This window comes from Schistocerca serialis, chromosome 9 (assembly GCF_023864345.2).
Source record: "Schistocerca serialis cubense isolate TAMUIC-IGC-003099 chromosome 9, iqSchSeri2.2, whole genome shotgun sequence".
NCBI lineage: Eukaryota > Metazoa > Arthropoda > Insecta > Orthoptera > Acrididae > Schistocerca > Schistocerca serialis.
In genome coordinates this window covers 223,104,586-223,121,075 of record NC_064646.1, presented here as the reverse complement: position 1 = coordinate 223,121,075, position 16,490 = coordinate 223,104,586, and the positions used below count along the sequence as shown (strand labels likewise).

General features: G+C 39.3%; 1 protein-coding gene across 1 annotated transcript in view; it reads left to right on the top strand.

The window, feature by feature from the left end:
* LOC126418982 (G protein pathway suppressor 2) overlaps nucleotides 1-16,490 on the top strand; it is a 109,204-nt gene that overhangs the window by 58,209 nt on the left and 34,505 nt on the right. The window contains exons 6-7 of the mRNA XM_050086030.1: nucleotides 1,940-2,155; nucleotides 4,270-4,439. Coding sequence (XP_049941987.1) covers nucleotides 1,940-2,155; nucleotides 4,270-4,439 — 386 coding nt within the window. The remainder of the gene's footprint in view (nucleotides 1-1,939; nucleotides 2,156-4,269; nucleotides 4,440-16,490) is intronic.

Below are 16,490 nucleotides of genomic sequence, written 5' to 3'. Positions count from 1 at the left end.
GAGATGCTGAGTCGCAAAAGGCACAACAAAAAGATTCTATTGCTGACAAAGGCCTTAATGGCCAAAAGCTGTAATTGTGTGAATCTTTTTGTTGTGCCTATCCTGATTCAGCAATCTACCCTTTTCATAATATTAACATCTTATACTCACCACCTCCATGCAGCAGATTGCTTTTCTTCCGTTTCTCAAATATCCACGAAAAGCTATTTTTTATCAGGGAAACACAGCACTCTATTAAGTGTCACAGCCACACTAAAATGCACATCATTAACAGTGATGAGAAGACAAGGCAAAGTAAGTATTAAACACTACCAGTTAGTCACTACCAATTAGTCCAAAGCTGCAGTCAAAATTCATTACCAACACAGTGCAATAGAACCTCAGTCACGTGATCAAATCAGAACTACACGAGAGCAGCTTGTGAGAGATATCACAGAACATTGTTTGGAGGCAAACAGGACCAGTGTTGAGAGTGACCAAAATGGCTTGTCAACATTGTTGGTTCAGTATTTATGTAAGGCATGTGGTCATATGTGATACATTTGCTGTGAGGTGTCTTGGTTGTTAGGGACTTGTCCATATAGGCAGTGCTGCTTGAAGTTTACACACACATAAAAGTAGTGCAACCAGAAGGAAAGTAGCTCCTGTTTTTATTTATGGGCTGTTGGACTTCGAAACACAGCCCAGGCAAAATTTTCCGTTCCCTATTTGCTGGTGCATCACTCGGAATCAGTTTGTGCGAAGCACAATATGGTTCATATTAGTAATAATGATGATGATGATGATTATAATTATATTGTAAGAAATACTGAAAATGTAGAAACAGAATACGTATGTGTTATGTAGATGTTCAGTAATATACCACTTATGTCAGTTAATGTTGTGCTAGTAGTATTTGTTATAAGCTTAAGTGCTCCATAGCTCTGCCACATGATGATGTGGGTATAAACAGATGTTGTGTGCAAGATGGCTTTCTGGCCAGAGTGGCTCTGGTTTAAAAGTAACAAAGTCTGTACATTAACAGTTGCTGGAAGAAAATACTGTAGGTTTTGGTGTAATATAATACTGTTTGTAAAAGTTGTGTGCAGATATTAAAATTACATGCAGATTGAGGTTAGAGTAAGATAGTATAGCACCCTCAATTTCTTTTGACCATATGGCCTCTCTCTATAGTTGAGGCACAGATACTCAATTTTGCATTAATTTCAGTCGTTTTGGTTAGGCAGTGACAAAACCAAACAGTGTGCCAACAAACCAGACTTTATACGCACATGTCTATTAGGTGTGCCATGTCTTGTGCCACAGTGACAACGTGCTTCCTACTAATGCCCCAGTCATATTAGTTTCATATAAGTATGAGAAATTGAGTCCAAAACATATTGATTTTTCTTGAGTGTTTATGCATCTATTTTGTGACTTGGGAACCTGCACAGGTATATGTGCATTTACACCTTGATCTTGCATCTTTGTAGCTTCACTTTCTGCATGCAATATGTGTGGTCTTTCTTTCCTTGTTCTTCACATTAACACCTTTGAGAGAAAGTGTGGTTTCTGATGGATCACAATAAGAGGTGCTGTTATATGTGCTGTCAGTTGACTAAATGTAACTGTACTAGTTGAGTACACTCTTATTGGTATGTTTTTGCCATATGTAATATCATTCCTTCTTGTTTGGACTTTCTAAATAACAAATTCAGTTGCTATGTTTTTCTAGATTTGTATTGTAAGTAGTGTTTTCTGTGTGTCGATGATTGTTTCCTAATTAAAAGATATGCTACTAAATAATACATACAAGATGCCCATATATTGCAAACTTTTACATAGGTCCCTTTGGATTCAAAAAAGTTCAAATAAGACCCTAGGAAACAGTCCCAGTTCCCAGTTAAAATAGAAGATATTGGAGTGCTGTAGCTGACTGCTGATCACTCCATGTCTGCAGAGGGAACACAGTATGCCAACTCTCAGCCTTTCTACCCTCCTGCGGTGACGACAGTCAGCTATGCTCCATCTCCTGGCAGTGGACAGACTGTGTATACTTACACTTCACAGTATCCGCAGCCAGCAGCCCCACCACGTGACGAGGGAAAACAGCCTCAGCAACAGCACAGCATCTATCTTGGACAACCACGTACCAGTGTGGCACCACATAGCCAAGGTATGATTGCTTTTGCAGTGTCTTTATTTCAGGGACAGAATTTCGTATGAGATTCCATACTGTCAGAAAATACGCAGGCAAAACAAGACAAAATAATGAGGAAATGTAGAAAATGCTTTGCTAAATCTTTGATCTCATTGAAGACAAGCAGGGTGTTAAGTACAAGGGAGCTATATTTACAAGTATAGGACAGAATTTTTTTCTGTTGGGTGTTTGTTAAATCCTCTGTGTTAAGGAAATAGTCATTCAGGCAATGGTATCAAAACAAGTAGCTGTAAATAACAAATACATTTTAAAACATTAGAGAACGTAACTTGTGAAAATACACGATTATTAGGAGATGAAACAGGAAACCACAAGTCTATGGAAGTTAACTTTGAATTTTTCATGCTAAGGATCTGGTAGAGAGCATGCTTTGAGAGACAAAATAAAGTATATTGCACGTTTATACCACTATAATTTATGGACTATGGAAATTGCTATTTCATATTTAAATTGTAGTCATACAATCTGATAAAGTAGTAGCATTGTTTCTGAAGTTTTGTTATAAACTGTAGTTTAATTTTCTTCTGTATGAGTTATTTTGTTAAGAGACTGATGGTCTGTGGTTTCTGTAATATATCATTAGATATTGTTATGGACTTTTTGTTTGAAGTCTTGTAGACTAGGTTACTTTCTGATGGGAAGATTCTTTAAAAGAGTCCCTGTACGACTGATCCAACAGTTATGGATTTCCAGTTTATTTATTATTGTTACACATTCTTAGTAAAGAAGTTTTTGCTTGTTACAATTTCTTACAATTTTTAATCTCAGTATTATTATTGTAATTACTTATTTATTTCATTAAACTTTCTTGTAATCTTCTTCTTTTGCCGACAGTTTGCTGCAGGGAGGTACATGTGAGACTTTCTCATAACAATCTTCAACATATATTATGTTGCGTGTTTGCTGAAGTCATAAGACCATTCACTGTTTATTTTGTTGGAGTTGGAAACCTCCACAGGGCAAATTTAAATTTCCCTCTCAGTAGGGAAAAAGGAATGAATTAAAATGAGTATCATTACTAGTAACTGTGCTACATATTTTTTAAAGTTATTGTTGTTGGTGTAGCAATTAATATAAAAAAAACTTCAACCAGAAAATATTCAAGGCAAGGGAGACTGGATGCCTGTAGTAAAATTGTGCCAGAGTAAGGGCTAAGTGTTTTGATAATGACTGTGACTTACTTTATTAACCATGTTCCAGTGGAAGTTATACTGAAGAGGTAAAAATGTTACATGTAAAAAAGTTACATGAGAGAAATGATAGCAACAAATTAGTATTAGATACAGTAAATTAAAAGTGGAAGACTGGTTTAGAAAGACTAAGATGTTGACCAGAATTCTTTCACAAAGGGTTCTGCTGCACAAAAACATTGCAACACATTGGAGAAATGATATGAAACGGATGATATTTACGCTTTCTGTAACTAACAGTGATTCAAGTAAGCTATTGAAGTTCTGAATTAAACTGACCAAATCACTGCCAAAGGATCTGTATTTTTTGAAACTATTAGCCCATCTGTTCAGCATAAAATTGACTTAAAGGTGTCGGTTTCATTTTTTGAAGTATTTTTGCCAAACTTCTGCCATATGACTTCATTTTTAATTGCTATTGTATCTTGGTGGAAATTAGACTGAATAGCTGTCGAGTATGTGATTCCTACATGTATCCATTTAATGATTTGTTCTGCAAATAGGCAAGCTATGGAAGAAGTATTATGTGATGTAGTGTGTTGAAGAGTTGGTGTAAAATGGTAAACTTGTTGGAATATAGTGTCACTAGATTGTTGGAGATACCTCCAGTGTAACACTCCAAATTGCATACTGGACATTATTCTGAACTATAAACAACGTAGGCCACATTGGAGACCTAAAGACAGCCAACAGCACGTGGGCTGTAACTGGTCACATTGCCTGCTAAGATTTCTTGGACTAAATGATATAATGTAAATTTCAATAATGTCCATAGAGAGACCTTGCATTGTTATGTCTTTCAAGTTCAACAGAGCCATGATTTCATATACTAAATAAATTTGATTGCAGATTTTCTGATTATGTTGTAATTTCCAACAGCATACATGGCACCATTGCACCAAGCAATGGAACATAGTTCTCAGAAAGGGGCAGCAGCTTTTCAGACTGCACAGGAGGCTGCTGACAAATATTACCAGGTGCCATCCATCAGACCAGCAACACATGTTCCAATACATGGTGGTGCTATTCCTATACAGCAGCCACCACAGGTGAGAAATAATAATTTGATAATGTATGACTACTCATTATTGTCCTTTGCTAATAATGTTTATGAATTACATATTTCTATCCCAAAAGGTTTTGAAAACAGGTTTACTAGATCATAGTTGTGTAGTACATGCTGTATACCATTAAATTGACTGATTTATATGAAGGAATACACTCACCTTTGTAGCCAAGGTTCTTATGCTATTGCAGTATTGAACAATGGAAACTCCACATAGGAATATCAACTATCTAGGGAAAGATAGATTGCCACTTGCCATTAAGAAGACACATTAAGTTGCTTGCAGACAGGCACAATTAAAAGACACTTACACAAAGCTTTTGGCCACAGTCTTCATTAGAAGAAGAGAAACAGAGAATCGGGCACCATTCATACAAACAAGCAAGCACACCTTACACATGCTGCGTGACTGCCAACTCTGGCAACTCAGGCTTTTCTGACCTTAGAGGAGTTAGCAGTCATGGGTGCATGAGGCGTGCTTGCTTGTGTTAATGAATGGTGTGTGTTTCTCTTTTGCTGATGAAGGCAGTGGCCAAAAGCATTGTGGAAGTGTCTTTTAATCGTGCCTGTCTGTAACTTAACATGTCTTCTTTATGGTAAGTAGCTACCTATCTTTTCCTATTACAGTATTGTTCAGTTTGAGGGTTGCTGGTGGGTAAAAAAAAATTTCATCACAAGAATTTACCTGGTGATCAGGGATATGGTGTCATATGATTTCTGAAGACCAAAGTGTCAGCACATAGTTTGGGCTTAATCCCAGACTTCCCCAAAGCCTCCCGTAGAGTTAAGACTTGTGAACTAATGTGGGGCCCCTTTGCAATATTTGAAAGGGTAAGGTAATTGTTGACACTCCTGTCATCCTCTCCCTTCATGTTATTTCTGTTGTCATCCTTAATGACACAAACGCAACACTAGATGCACAAGCCATTTGTGATAGTCATGCACATAACAGTTATACATATGCAAAATCATTTGCAAGGCAGACTGCAGTAGCCACCAGACAGATCGCGGGAGGCGCACATCGGCACGGCGCATCACGAACGGTAGTTGCCACAAAACTTGATACAGTGAGGGAGATATCCAAGACAAGAAGAGAGCACGACATACCTCTGCATCGGCAACATGAAACGCCTGGAAATGCTGCCGAAGGCGATGTTCATATGCGTCCCAATCCTCCGCCGTCTCGTCATACGGGGGAAAGGGAGGAGGGAACGGCGCTGGAGCAGACTGCGTGGAGAGCAATGCTGGAAGCACTTGTTTCATGGTGGCCGTGAGCTCCGTCTGCTGCTCAACCAAAATCCGTACTAAATCCTCCATGCCGTGGAGAAGCTGCGAAACCGGACCGACGACGCAACACGCAAAAGAACGACCCTACTCGTCGCCAATTGTGTAGTAACACTGTTCATGTTTACGTAGCACTTCACTTGGCATAGACTGGGACTGTGTCCTAGGCAGGCCCGATGTTGACTGACAGGGCACGGCCCGTGCTGCCTGAGTTGTTGTTGTTGTTGTTGTTGTTGTTACGCTGGCAGAGGTCGCTTCCGAATTATCGCATGCCCTCTGGGGGACGGGACTCTACTTACGGCAACTACCGTCCGTGATGCGCTGTGCCGATGTGCGCCTCTCGTGATCTGTCTGGTGGCTACTGCACAGACATATGTATTGTCAACTGACATCACAATAATTTTTCCAAGAGAACATAGTGGGATATGTCTGCACTCAGTTATAAGTGTGAGAGTACAGTATTAAGAAATAAATCAGTTGAATAGCTTGTCTGATTTGTGTGAAGTTGCTCGGTTAATATTTCTGACACTTTTACTGCAACTATAAAAGTCATACACTTTACAGGTACGAACTTACATCCATATAAATGAAACTGTTTGCCAGTTGCACAACACTTACTATTTATTGCGGTGTTGAGATGGTCCTGCTTATCAAACAAGATCTACATCAACACACCCACCTCTCCACTGTTAACAGAAAGAATTGCAAATGACTTACTTAGTGAGGTGGTGCAGTGATTAACACACTTGACTGATGTTCAGGAGGACCACGATTCAAGTTCTTGCACAGTGATCCTGATTTTTGCTTGCTTTCGTACTGTTTTATTCCTACTGACATTCGATGTGATTGAAGAAATTAAGAGGCACAAAAGGCAGACAGTTCACATCGCAGGTTATGTCAGAGTAAAGGGAATATTTTAGGCCATTGTGGAAAGGGAGACGTGAGTGAGGAGATACTGATGTAACCCACGATCAGTGTTGCCAACACAACTTGCAACTAAGCAAACACTGTTTTTTTGCATTGTTTCATAAATTTTATTACGATTACTGCACAACCTTGGTTTTGGGTTATAAGCCCATTTTCAAGCACATTACTGATTCCAAAGATGATAATGGTAAAATAAACATGATGATAAGACAAAGGTGCATCTCAACTTCTTAATGTTTCGATCTTTGGCTTAATGTAAAGTTACTTCAGTGACCTTTTTTTGACAAATTATGTATGGAGTTGCGCAATTCAGCAATTACATGATTAAACATATCTAGGAATAAAGTTTTGCATGAGGCTAGAACTTTTTGTCTACTACAGCTTGCAATGTTTAGCTTCACTGCACAGATTTGATGCAGCTACTGCTAGATTGTGGCTGCAACAGGAGAACAGGACTGTCAATGTGAAATTCCTAAAGTACTGGATTATACAGTACAAACAGGCACAGAAGCTATAAATCATAGTTTGTGTGAGAATTTAGTTGTTCTGCTCTTATGTAGCAATTTCACCAACATGGACCGACATAACCAAATTGCAAATTCATAGACAAACAAGAAAGAAATTTCAACATTTTATATCATATAAAAGATGTATTAGGAAGCAAAGTTGGTTTTGACACTATTAATACTGTACAGCACGTTAATTGAAAAGATTGTCACCTATGCTAGTCATGTACAAGGTAACTGAGCCATTTCCCATCACTCTACTGCCACAAATTTTGCCTTAGTCCATTAGCGCCGGAATTAATTTTTTCATGATTAAAAAAAATTGCATTATTATGTCTGTAAAAGGCATAAATTACACAACAGAGTTGTTTCGACGAAAGTCATTACCGCCATTAGTGAGATATTTGATGTTGCCATATGGCAACGCTTGGTGCTTTCACTACCTAAATTTATATGGATTACAACTTCAACTGAAATAAGTTGGTTATTGAAATAAGATTACATATGCAAGTTTGGTGCAAATTTATTATTCAGTCTTCATCATACAACTGATACTTTATAACACAGTACAATTCATAATCAAAAGACAAACCTTGAACTCAGCATTATTTTACATGAAATGGAATAAAACAGTCAGTACACAATTCCACATTACACTTTGAACACATTGTTCTCACAATAGATTTACAGTCCTTGTGTGCACACCTTTTCTTCTTCTTTCCTTCTGTGTGCTGGACGAGGTGGTCAGTCTTATCAAACCTAATTGAATCTGATATGCAGCTGTCGGAACATGCCCTTGATGCAGATGGTCTCCCGGCTCCTTTTGGTAAAGCTTGGTGTCTTTGCAAGTACACTGTTGCTACTTCTCTCTTGAAATCAAGTTGAGAAATAGTTTGGTTTCTTACTTTATTATACAAAATCCAACTGTTTTCTATGGCGACATCTAACATTCATGTAAAGAGATACCAGTACCATTTCTTGCTTCTTATTGCAATGCGATAGCACGCTAGATTCTGATCCATCTGCTCAGTGTCTCCCATATGTGTATTATATTTGGCTACCAGTTTTGGTCTGGGAATCATATTATTTCGCTTTTTTAGTTGCGAGAATCTCTTGACTTGGCCAACTTCTTGTGCAGCACATGAAGAAGAGATCATTGTGACAACTGAGTTGCCCAGCCACCGCACATACAATAATCCATCATTCTTCTCTATTCGGATCTGGGGGCTCAACAAACACATCACCTTCAATATCGTCATTATAAAGAATCTCCAACGCCTCAGCAAGCGAGAAACCTCTTCTAAAACAAGAAAGAGAAAATTCATCCTTTCACTGAGTACAAGCACCTAGCATTGCCATATGGCAACACCGATGTTCATACGGCCTAAATGAATGTAATTTATTTCACAGCAAGCAGTAACCTCCAAAGAATATATATTTGAGTATTTAAAGCACAACCATACTAAAAAACCAAATTATATATTGTAAGTTACTGTGTAAAACTTACTTACTTGAACTTATACTCCATTTTTCTTCGTCATTCAGCAAATGACGACTTCCAACACTGCTTACACCGCAGAATTTAAATGTATTGTTAAAACTGTTGCATTGTAGTGATCTTTACAGTCTTGCGGAACAGAATCCAGTGCTGCCAACACTCTCGCTGGGTTGATGTCATGGAATCAACGATTTTAAAAAAGTGATACAAACATTGCCATATGGCAACGCACGGCACTAATGGGTTAAAACATGAAGTTTTGAGGGTTCTTTCATTTTATGTACACCTCAAAAGTAGCAAGAATTTATAGCCTACATGGTGAAATAAACTGAAAATTGTGAAATATGATGAAAGCTGCTGGATTACAACATTTGGATGTTTGTTTTGCACCTGCAGCCAATAGCTGTATAACGTGATGATGTCACGCTAATGCAGTGACTTCTAGCATATAGAATGATAAACAGCAAACATACATGGTGGCTTCTTCCAAAGTGTGGCTGATACGATCAGTGTATAGCAAATGGAGTGATTGCAGCTTCCCCTTAGGTTTAATTTATGTAGTTATACTGCATACACCCTTCACTACTGTGCATTAATTTTACTTACAGTAGTTGTGCTCAGAGCCTGTCAACAGAATCTGGAAGGTATAGTGCCTATACTGGCTGCAGCCAATGTAGGCTACTTCATTTGCTAAGTGCAGCACCAACAATTAACAGGACCTGTTCAGTGAACAGTTGTGCAATGACCTATTCATCTTTGTTGCTGTCATCAATTGTGTTTAATGCATTGTGATGGCAGACAGATTGTTATGAATGTAGTGGATTGCTGGGACAGAGAAACAGGCTTAAATTTATTTCATGTACATTGGTATGAATAAGTACAACATGTGAAGGGAAACTTGTCCACGTACATGTGCTTTCACAAAACCTGCTATGTTTACACTACAGCAAGTGACAAGTTCTAAGTGCAAATGGCATGTGCTGACAATACTGCAGAATGCTCTACTTTGACCACTCAGCACAATGATCAAAGAAAAGTACAGAGGAAAGATCTCTCAAAAATGCTTGTTGTGGCTTATAATTTGTGGTTGTTGCATGTTGGAAAGAGCTTGATTATCTTGTACCCAGATGCCAATTTCAATTTTCTGGTTAGTTTTAACTACTGTTACACATCTGTGATTTTTTAAGAACCGAAGAAATTCATTACAAAAAATTATTATATAAAAATCGTAATGTACATTTAATTTCCTTCACTTATATGGATTTTATACAATATATTGGAATGGTTTACAGTATTTAATCATATATGCCAATTACATTTGCTTCTGCTTGTATTTTAGGGGTTTTAACATTTTTTCAATCCTACATTTTCCTCAATTTTACATTTTTTCATTCAGGATCAAACAAAAATGTAAAGTAGGGGTTTCACTTGTCTTTGACTTTGAATATCCTCTGCACCTTCATCGAATCTGGGATTGTGTTACAGATCTTTATGCCTGACTGTCCCATGCCCTTCTTTCCTTGTTCTCCAGCTGTATTTAGAAATACTGATAGGAAAAGTCACAAGTACAGTCCTTTATTCTGTCTCTCTGGTTTTTGTTTTATTGCGTTTTGAAAACCAGCCAGGTATGTGTATTTAATAAATAAATCAGCTTAAATGAACAAGATTGACTGTAATTGAAATTTTATGTGATGTATGTGTTTCTACTTTTCTGCCCTCATTCCATTCATTTGGTCGTTGCTCAAAATTACTTATGGTGTCTGTGTGCTGGAAAGGGTGCTGATCAGCAAAAAGGAGAATGGCATGCAGTGGAAAGCCTGGCAGTGTTGCAGTTGAACTCTTCTGTTAGTGTGATGGAATGGGATGAAGGGACAAATTAGTCCTACAAGATTCTTATGGGGTACTGAAGGACTCCCAAACCCTTCTCCATAAAAAGCTTGAAAACTTACTCTTTATAGTTTTGATGACAATTGTCCTTACAACAATCCTTCGATTTCGTAGTGTTTCTGGCCTCAAGCACATCTTGTACAGAACCAAATCTCCTGAAACTTGTCTCCCCAGTCATCTACTACCCCTCGCATACCCACTGCATGGCCACGTAGAAATGTCCTCCTCATGAATCAGTACCACCCAGGACTGGAAAAACTGAATCATGTTCTTTGCCAGGATTTTGACTACTGTTCTTCGTGCCCTGAAATGAGAAATATCCTCCCCACTGCCCTCCCTACTCATCCCATAGTGACAATCGACCAGTCACAGAACCTACACATCATCCTTGTATGTCCCTATTCCGCCCCTGTTCCCAACTCCTTGTCCTGTTATAGGTATTTCTAGCCCATAAAGGCCACATCTTCTGTGAAAGCAGCTATGTGGCCTACCAACATAGCTGCAATCTCTGTGTGGCATTCTATGTGAGCCTGCCAAGCAATTACTGCATGGTTGACTTCAATGACTGCATGGTTGACTTCAATGACTGCTTCACACCCTGTGCCGTATGGACTACCTATCAACTCCAGTGTTTCTGAATTGCGCAGTTGAGAACTCTGACTACAACAAATCCTTTGTTTCTGTAACACCTCTTACTTTTGGTGCTCCCTCTCCTCCACCTGTCTCTCTGCCCTTCTGTGCTCCCACACCAGTGTAGTGATGTGGTATTGAGCCAGAGCCTGTTGCCGAATTCCATGTGCTCACCAGGACCTGCAATTTTAGCACTTACGTCATACAGTGGATCGGCACCTACAGGCAGTACACTGAGGAGGTACCAACATTTTGAGACATTTCGACAGTATGTTGCAGGGTGCCTACGTGACCTCTGCCACTACAAGACCCGCACTGAAACTGGCCATCTGGCCACGCTGGTATTTTGACAGAGGCGGGCTTCTAATTGGCATTCTTCTTTTAAATGGAAAAGTCTTCTCAGGTTATCAGCCAAATCGTGGCATTGTATAAACACAATGTTCTGATTAGTTTTCTGCTCATCATCTTCAGACGAAGTGTCAGGTTCATGTCCAGTTTGTTCCTGTATGGCTGTTGGACCACATACTTCTCTACCAATAGTCCAATAGGTGGGCCAGCCAGTGTGGAAGAGACTTGCGACATTTGGTGGGAAAGCTCCCCAGTGGGATAAAGGAGGGTCTGGTCATTGAGTACTGGCACAGTCTGTCTATTCCACCCACTTTCTCTGCTGCTCTCACATCAGGGTATGCACGATTTATTTTTGCTACTGCTACATTCCATGCTGAGCTCAGTTGGAAACTGCTGTGCCAGTTGACAATATCACCAGCAGTCTTAGTTGTACTGTTCTTTGATGATTGAATTCCAGAACTTGCTAATGCAGCACATTACATTTGTCCATTGATAAAGAAATGTGTGTCCTCTGTTGATTCTGTGATCTTCCACTATAGACATATTGGTCTGACCAAGACATATTCTCCTCACGTCCTCCGAACATTGCTGCGAAATGCAATGCTGCATCTGGCTGATGTACTGAATGTCACATTCGCAACTGATGCTGTGGACGCTTGGTGCCTGTAGCTTTAGTTGGTCTTTGATCAAGGCAAGAATATTCTTGATTTTTAACCGTTTCATTCCTCCATTATCCTTGCAATTTTGGCTGTGTATGGATGGAACTCCAGGTGCTTGGTTCTTTCTTCTGGATCTTCTTTTTTTTTCCATGCTCTTAGTTGTCTCTCTGAGTATCCATTTTTGCTAAAGGTCTCACACAGATGCTGTAACTTGATAAACAAACTTTTCTTATTGCATATGGCTCACTCACTGTGTACCAGGATAGTAAGCATTGACTTGTGTTATGCGGGATGGTGGCAGCTATTGACATTCGGGTACATGTCCATGTGTGTTTTCATCTTGTAGAGGGAATTTCCAAGTGTGTCATCTGGAAATTCTATATTAGAGTATCCAGAAATAGTAGGTATCGATTTTCTTCCACCTGCATGTTGAACGTGACATTATATATGCTGTTACAGGTGGCACAGGAATTCCTGTTGGGATTCTTCATCATGTGGGCAGATCAGGAATGTGTAGTACACTTATTGATTCAGTTTCAGGCATGCTGTTGTGAGAGCAGTTTCCTTGAAGTATTCCCTATTTAGGTGAAGCCATCCTCATATGGGATCTCCATCTACACTATGTGATCAAAAGTATCTGGACACCTGGCTGAAAATGACTTAAAAGTTTGTGGTGGCCTCTATCAGTAATGCTGGAATTCAGTATGGTGTTGGCCCACCCTTAGCCTTGATGACAGCTTCCACTGTCACAGGCATACATTCACTCAGGTGCTGGAAGGTTTCTTGGGGAATGGCAGCCCATTCTTCACTGAGTGCTGCACTGAGGAGAGGTATCGATGTCAGTCGGTGAGGCCTGACATGAAGTCAGCTTTCCAAAACATCCCAAAGGTGTTCTATAGGATTCAGGTCAGGATTCTTTGCAGGCCAGTCCATTAAAGGGATGTTGTTGTCGTGTAACCAGTCTGCCACAGGCTGTGCATTATGAACAGGTGCTTGATTGTGTTGAAAGATGCAGTCGCCATCCCCGAATTGCTCTTCAACAGTGGGAAGCAAAAAGTTGCTCAGAACATCAATGTAGGCCTGTGCTGTGACAGTGCCTCGCAAAACAACAAGGGATTCAAGCCCCCTTCATGAAAAACACAAACACACCATAACACCACCGCCTCTGAATTTTACTGTTGGCACTACACATGCTGGCAGATGATGTTCACTGGGCATTTGCCATACCCACACCCTGCCATTGGATCACCACATTGTGTACCATGATTAGTCACTCCATACAACGTTTTTCCACTGTTCAATCATGCAACGTTTACACTCATTACACCAAGCGAGGCGTCGTTTGGCATTTACCGGTGTGATGTGTTGCTTAGGAGCAGCTGCTTGACCATGAAATCCAAATTGTCTCACTTCCCGCCTAGCTGTCATAGTACTTGCAGTGGATCCTGATGCAGTTTGGAATTCCTGTGTGATAGTCTGTATAGATATCTGCCTATTACACATTACGACCCCCTTCAACTATCGGCGGTCTCTGTCAGTCAACAGATGAGGTCGGCCTGTATGCTTTTGTACTGTATGTGTCCCTTCACATTTCCATTTCACTGTCACATTGGAAACAGTGAACCTAGGGATGTTCAGAAGTGTGGAAATCTTGCGTACAGAGATATGACACATACGACACTCAACCACCTGACCAAGTTTGAAGTCCATGAGTTCCGCGGAGTGACCCATTATGCTCTCTCATGATGTCTAATGACTACTGAGGTTGCTGATATGGAGTACCTGGCAGTAGGTTGTAGCACAATGCACCTAATATGAAAAACATATGTTTTTGAGGGTGTACGGATATTTGTGATCACATAGTTACATCTGTGTGACTGCCTTGCAATTCACACTTAAGTATGTTTGGCAGAGGATTCATCAAACCACTTTCAGTCTATTTCTCTTTTGTTCTAATGATGAATATCACTTGGGAAAAACAAAGTTCAGATTTTTCATATTTTATTGTAATTGTCATTTCTCTCTCTATAGGTGGGAGGTAACAAAGTATCTTTACATTCTGAGTAGAAATTTGGTAACCTCACTGCAACAAACAATACCCTTGTTTTAATGGTTTTCACTTCAGCTCTCATATCGTATCTGTGACACTCTTCACCCTCTTTCTGATAATATGGAATGATCTGCCCCTCGTAGAACTTCTTCAGTGTCTTTCATCAGTACTATATGGTAAGAATCGCATATTGCTCAGCAGTACTGCAGAATAGAATGGACAAGATTAGTGTAGGTGGTCCTTTAGAAGAAGTGTTGTAGCTTCTGTTTTGCCAATAAAATACAGTCTTTGTTTCACCTTCTCTACAACATTTTCAGTGTGATGGTTCCAAATTAAGTTTTTCATCTTGTAATCCCTAGTTTTTTAACTGAATTGACAGCCTTTAAATTTGTGTAACTTAGTTAAATTCGTGCCTATCTGCGACTCAGCATCTCCGCTATGTGGTGACTAGCAACTTTCGTTCTCAGAATATTGAAATTTAAAGTATTCTTTTTCATACTCGTGTGGAGGATCACACACTTTTTATTGTTTAGAGACAGCTGCCAATTTTCTTGGATAAATCATTTTGCGGTTGGTTTTGATCTTCTGATGACTTTACTAGATGGTAAATAATCTGCAAACAATGTAAGAGGGCTGCTCAGACTGTCACCTAAATCATTTATATAGCTTAGGAACAGCAGAAGGCATATTACAATTTCTTGGGGATCGCCAGATATCACTTCTGTTTCACATGATGGTTTTCCATCAATTACTATGAACTATAAACCTTTCTGACAGGAAAGCATGAATTAAGTTGCACTATCACGACAATACTCCACAGACATGCAATTTGCTTAAAAGTCGCTTATGAGAAATTGTATGAAAAGTCTTCTGGAAATTTAGAAATATGGAATCAGCTTGAGATCCGTACTCTCATTTCTTCATGTGAGTGTTCACAAGAACAATATTTTCTGATCTCTGCTGACTATGTGTCAGTAGATCATTTTCTTCACGATATTTCATGATGTTTGAACAAAGTATGTGTTCCAGAATCCTGCTGCAATTGATGTCAGTTTTATGGGTTCATAATTCAGCATATTACTTTTATTTCTTTTCTTTTGTATTGGTGTGATGTGTGCAATTTTCAAGTCCTTATGTCTGGATCTTTCATTGAATAAATGGTTGTTGTTGTTGTGGTCTTCAGTCCTGAGACTGGTTTGATGCAGCTCTCCATGCTACTCTATCCTGTGCAAGCTTCTTCATCTCCCAGTACCTACTGCAACCTACATCCTTCTGAATCTGCTTAGTGTATTCATCTCTTGGTCTCCCTCTACGATTTTTAGCCTCCATGCTGCCCTCCAATGCTAAATTTGTGATCCCTTGATGCCTCAAAACATGTCCTACCAACCGATCCCTTCTTCTAGTCAAGTTGTGCCACAAACTTCTCTTCTCCCCAGTCCTATTCAATACCTCCTCATTAGTTACGTGATCTACCCACCTTATCTTCAGTATTCTTCTGTAGCACCACATTTCGAAAGCTTCTATTCTCTTCTTGTCGAAACTAGTTATCGTCCATGTTTCACTTCCATACATGGCTACACTCCATACAAATACTTTCAGAAACGACTTCCTGACACTTAAATCTATACTCGATGTTAACAAATTTCTCTTCTTCAGAAACAATTTCCTTGCCATTGCCAGTCTACATTTTATATCCTCTCTACTTCGACCATCATCAGTTATTTTGCTCCCCAAATAGCAAAACTCCTTTACTACTTCAAGTATCTCATTTCCTAATCTAATTCCCTCAGCATCACCCGATTTAATTTGACTACATTGCATTATCCTCGTTTTGCTTTTGTTGATGTTCATCTTATATCCTCCTTTCAAGACACTGTCCATTCTGTTCAACTGCTTTTCCAAGTCCTTTGCTGTCTCTGACAGAATTACAATGTCATCGGCGAAACTCAAAGTTTTTACTTCTTCTCCATGAATTTTAATACCTACTCCAAATTTTTCTTTTGTTTCCTTTACTGCTTGCTGAATATACAGATTGAATAACATCTGGGAGAGGCTACAACCCTGTCTCACTCCTTTCCCAACCACTGCTTCCCTTTCATGCCCCTTGACTCTTATAACTGCCATCTGATTTCTGTACAAATTGTAAATAGCCTTTCGCTCCCTGTATTTTATACCTGCCACCTTCAGAATTTGAAAGAGAGTATTCCAGTTAACATTGTCAAAAGCTTTCTCTAAGTCTACAAAT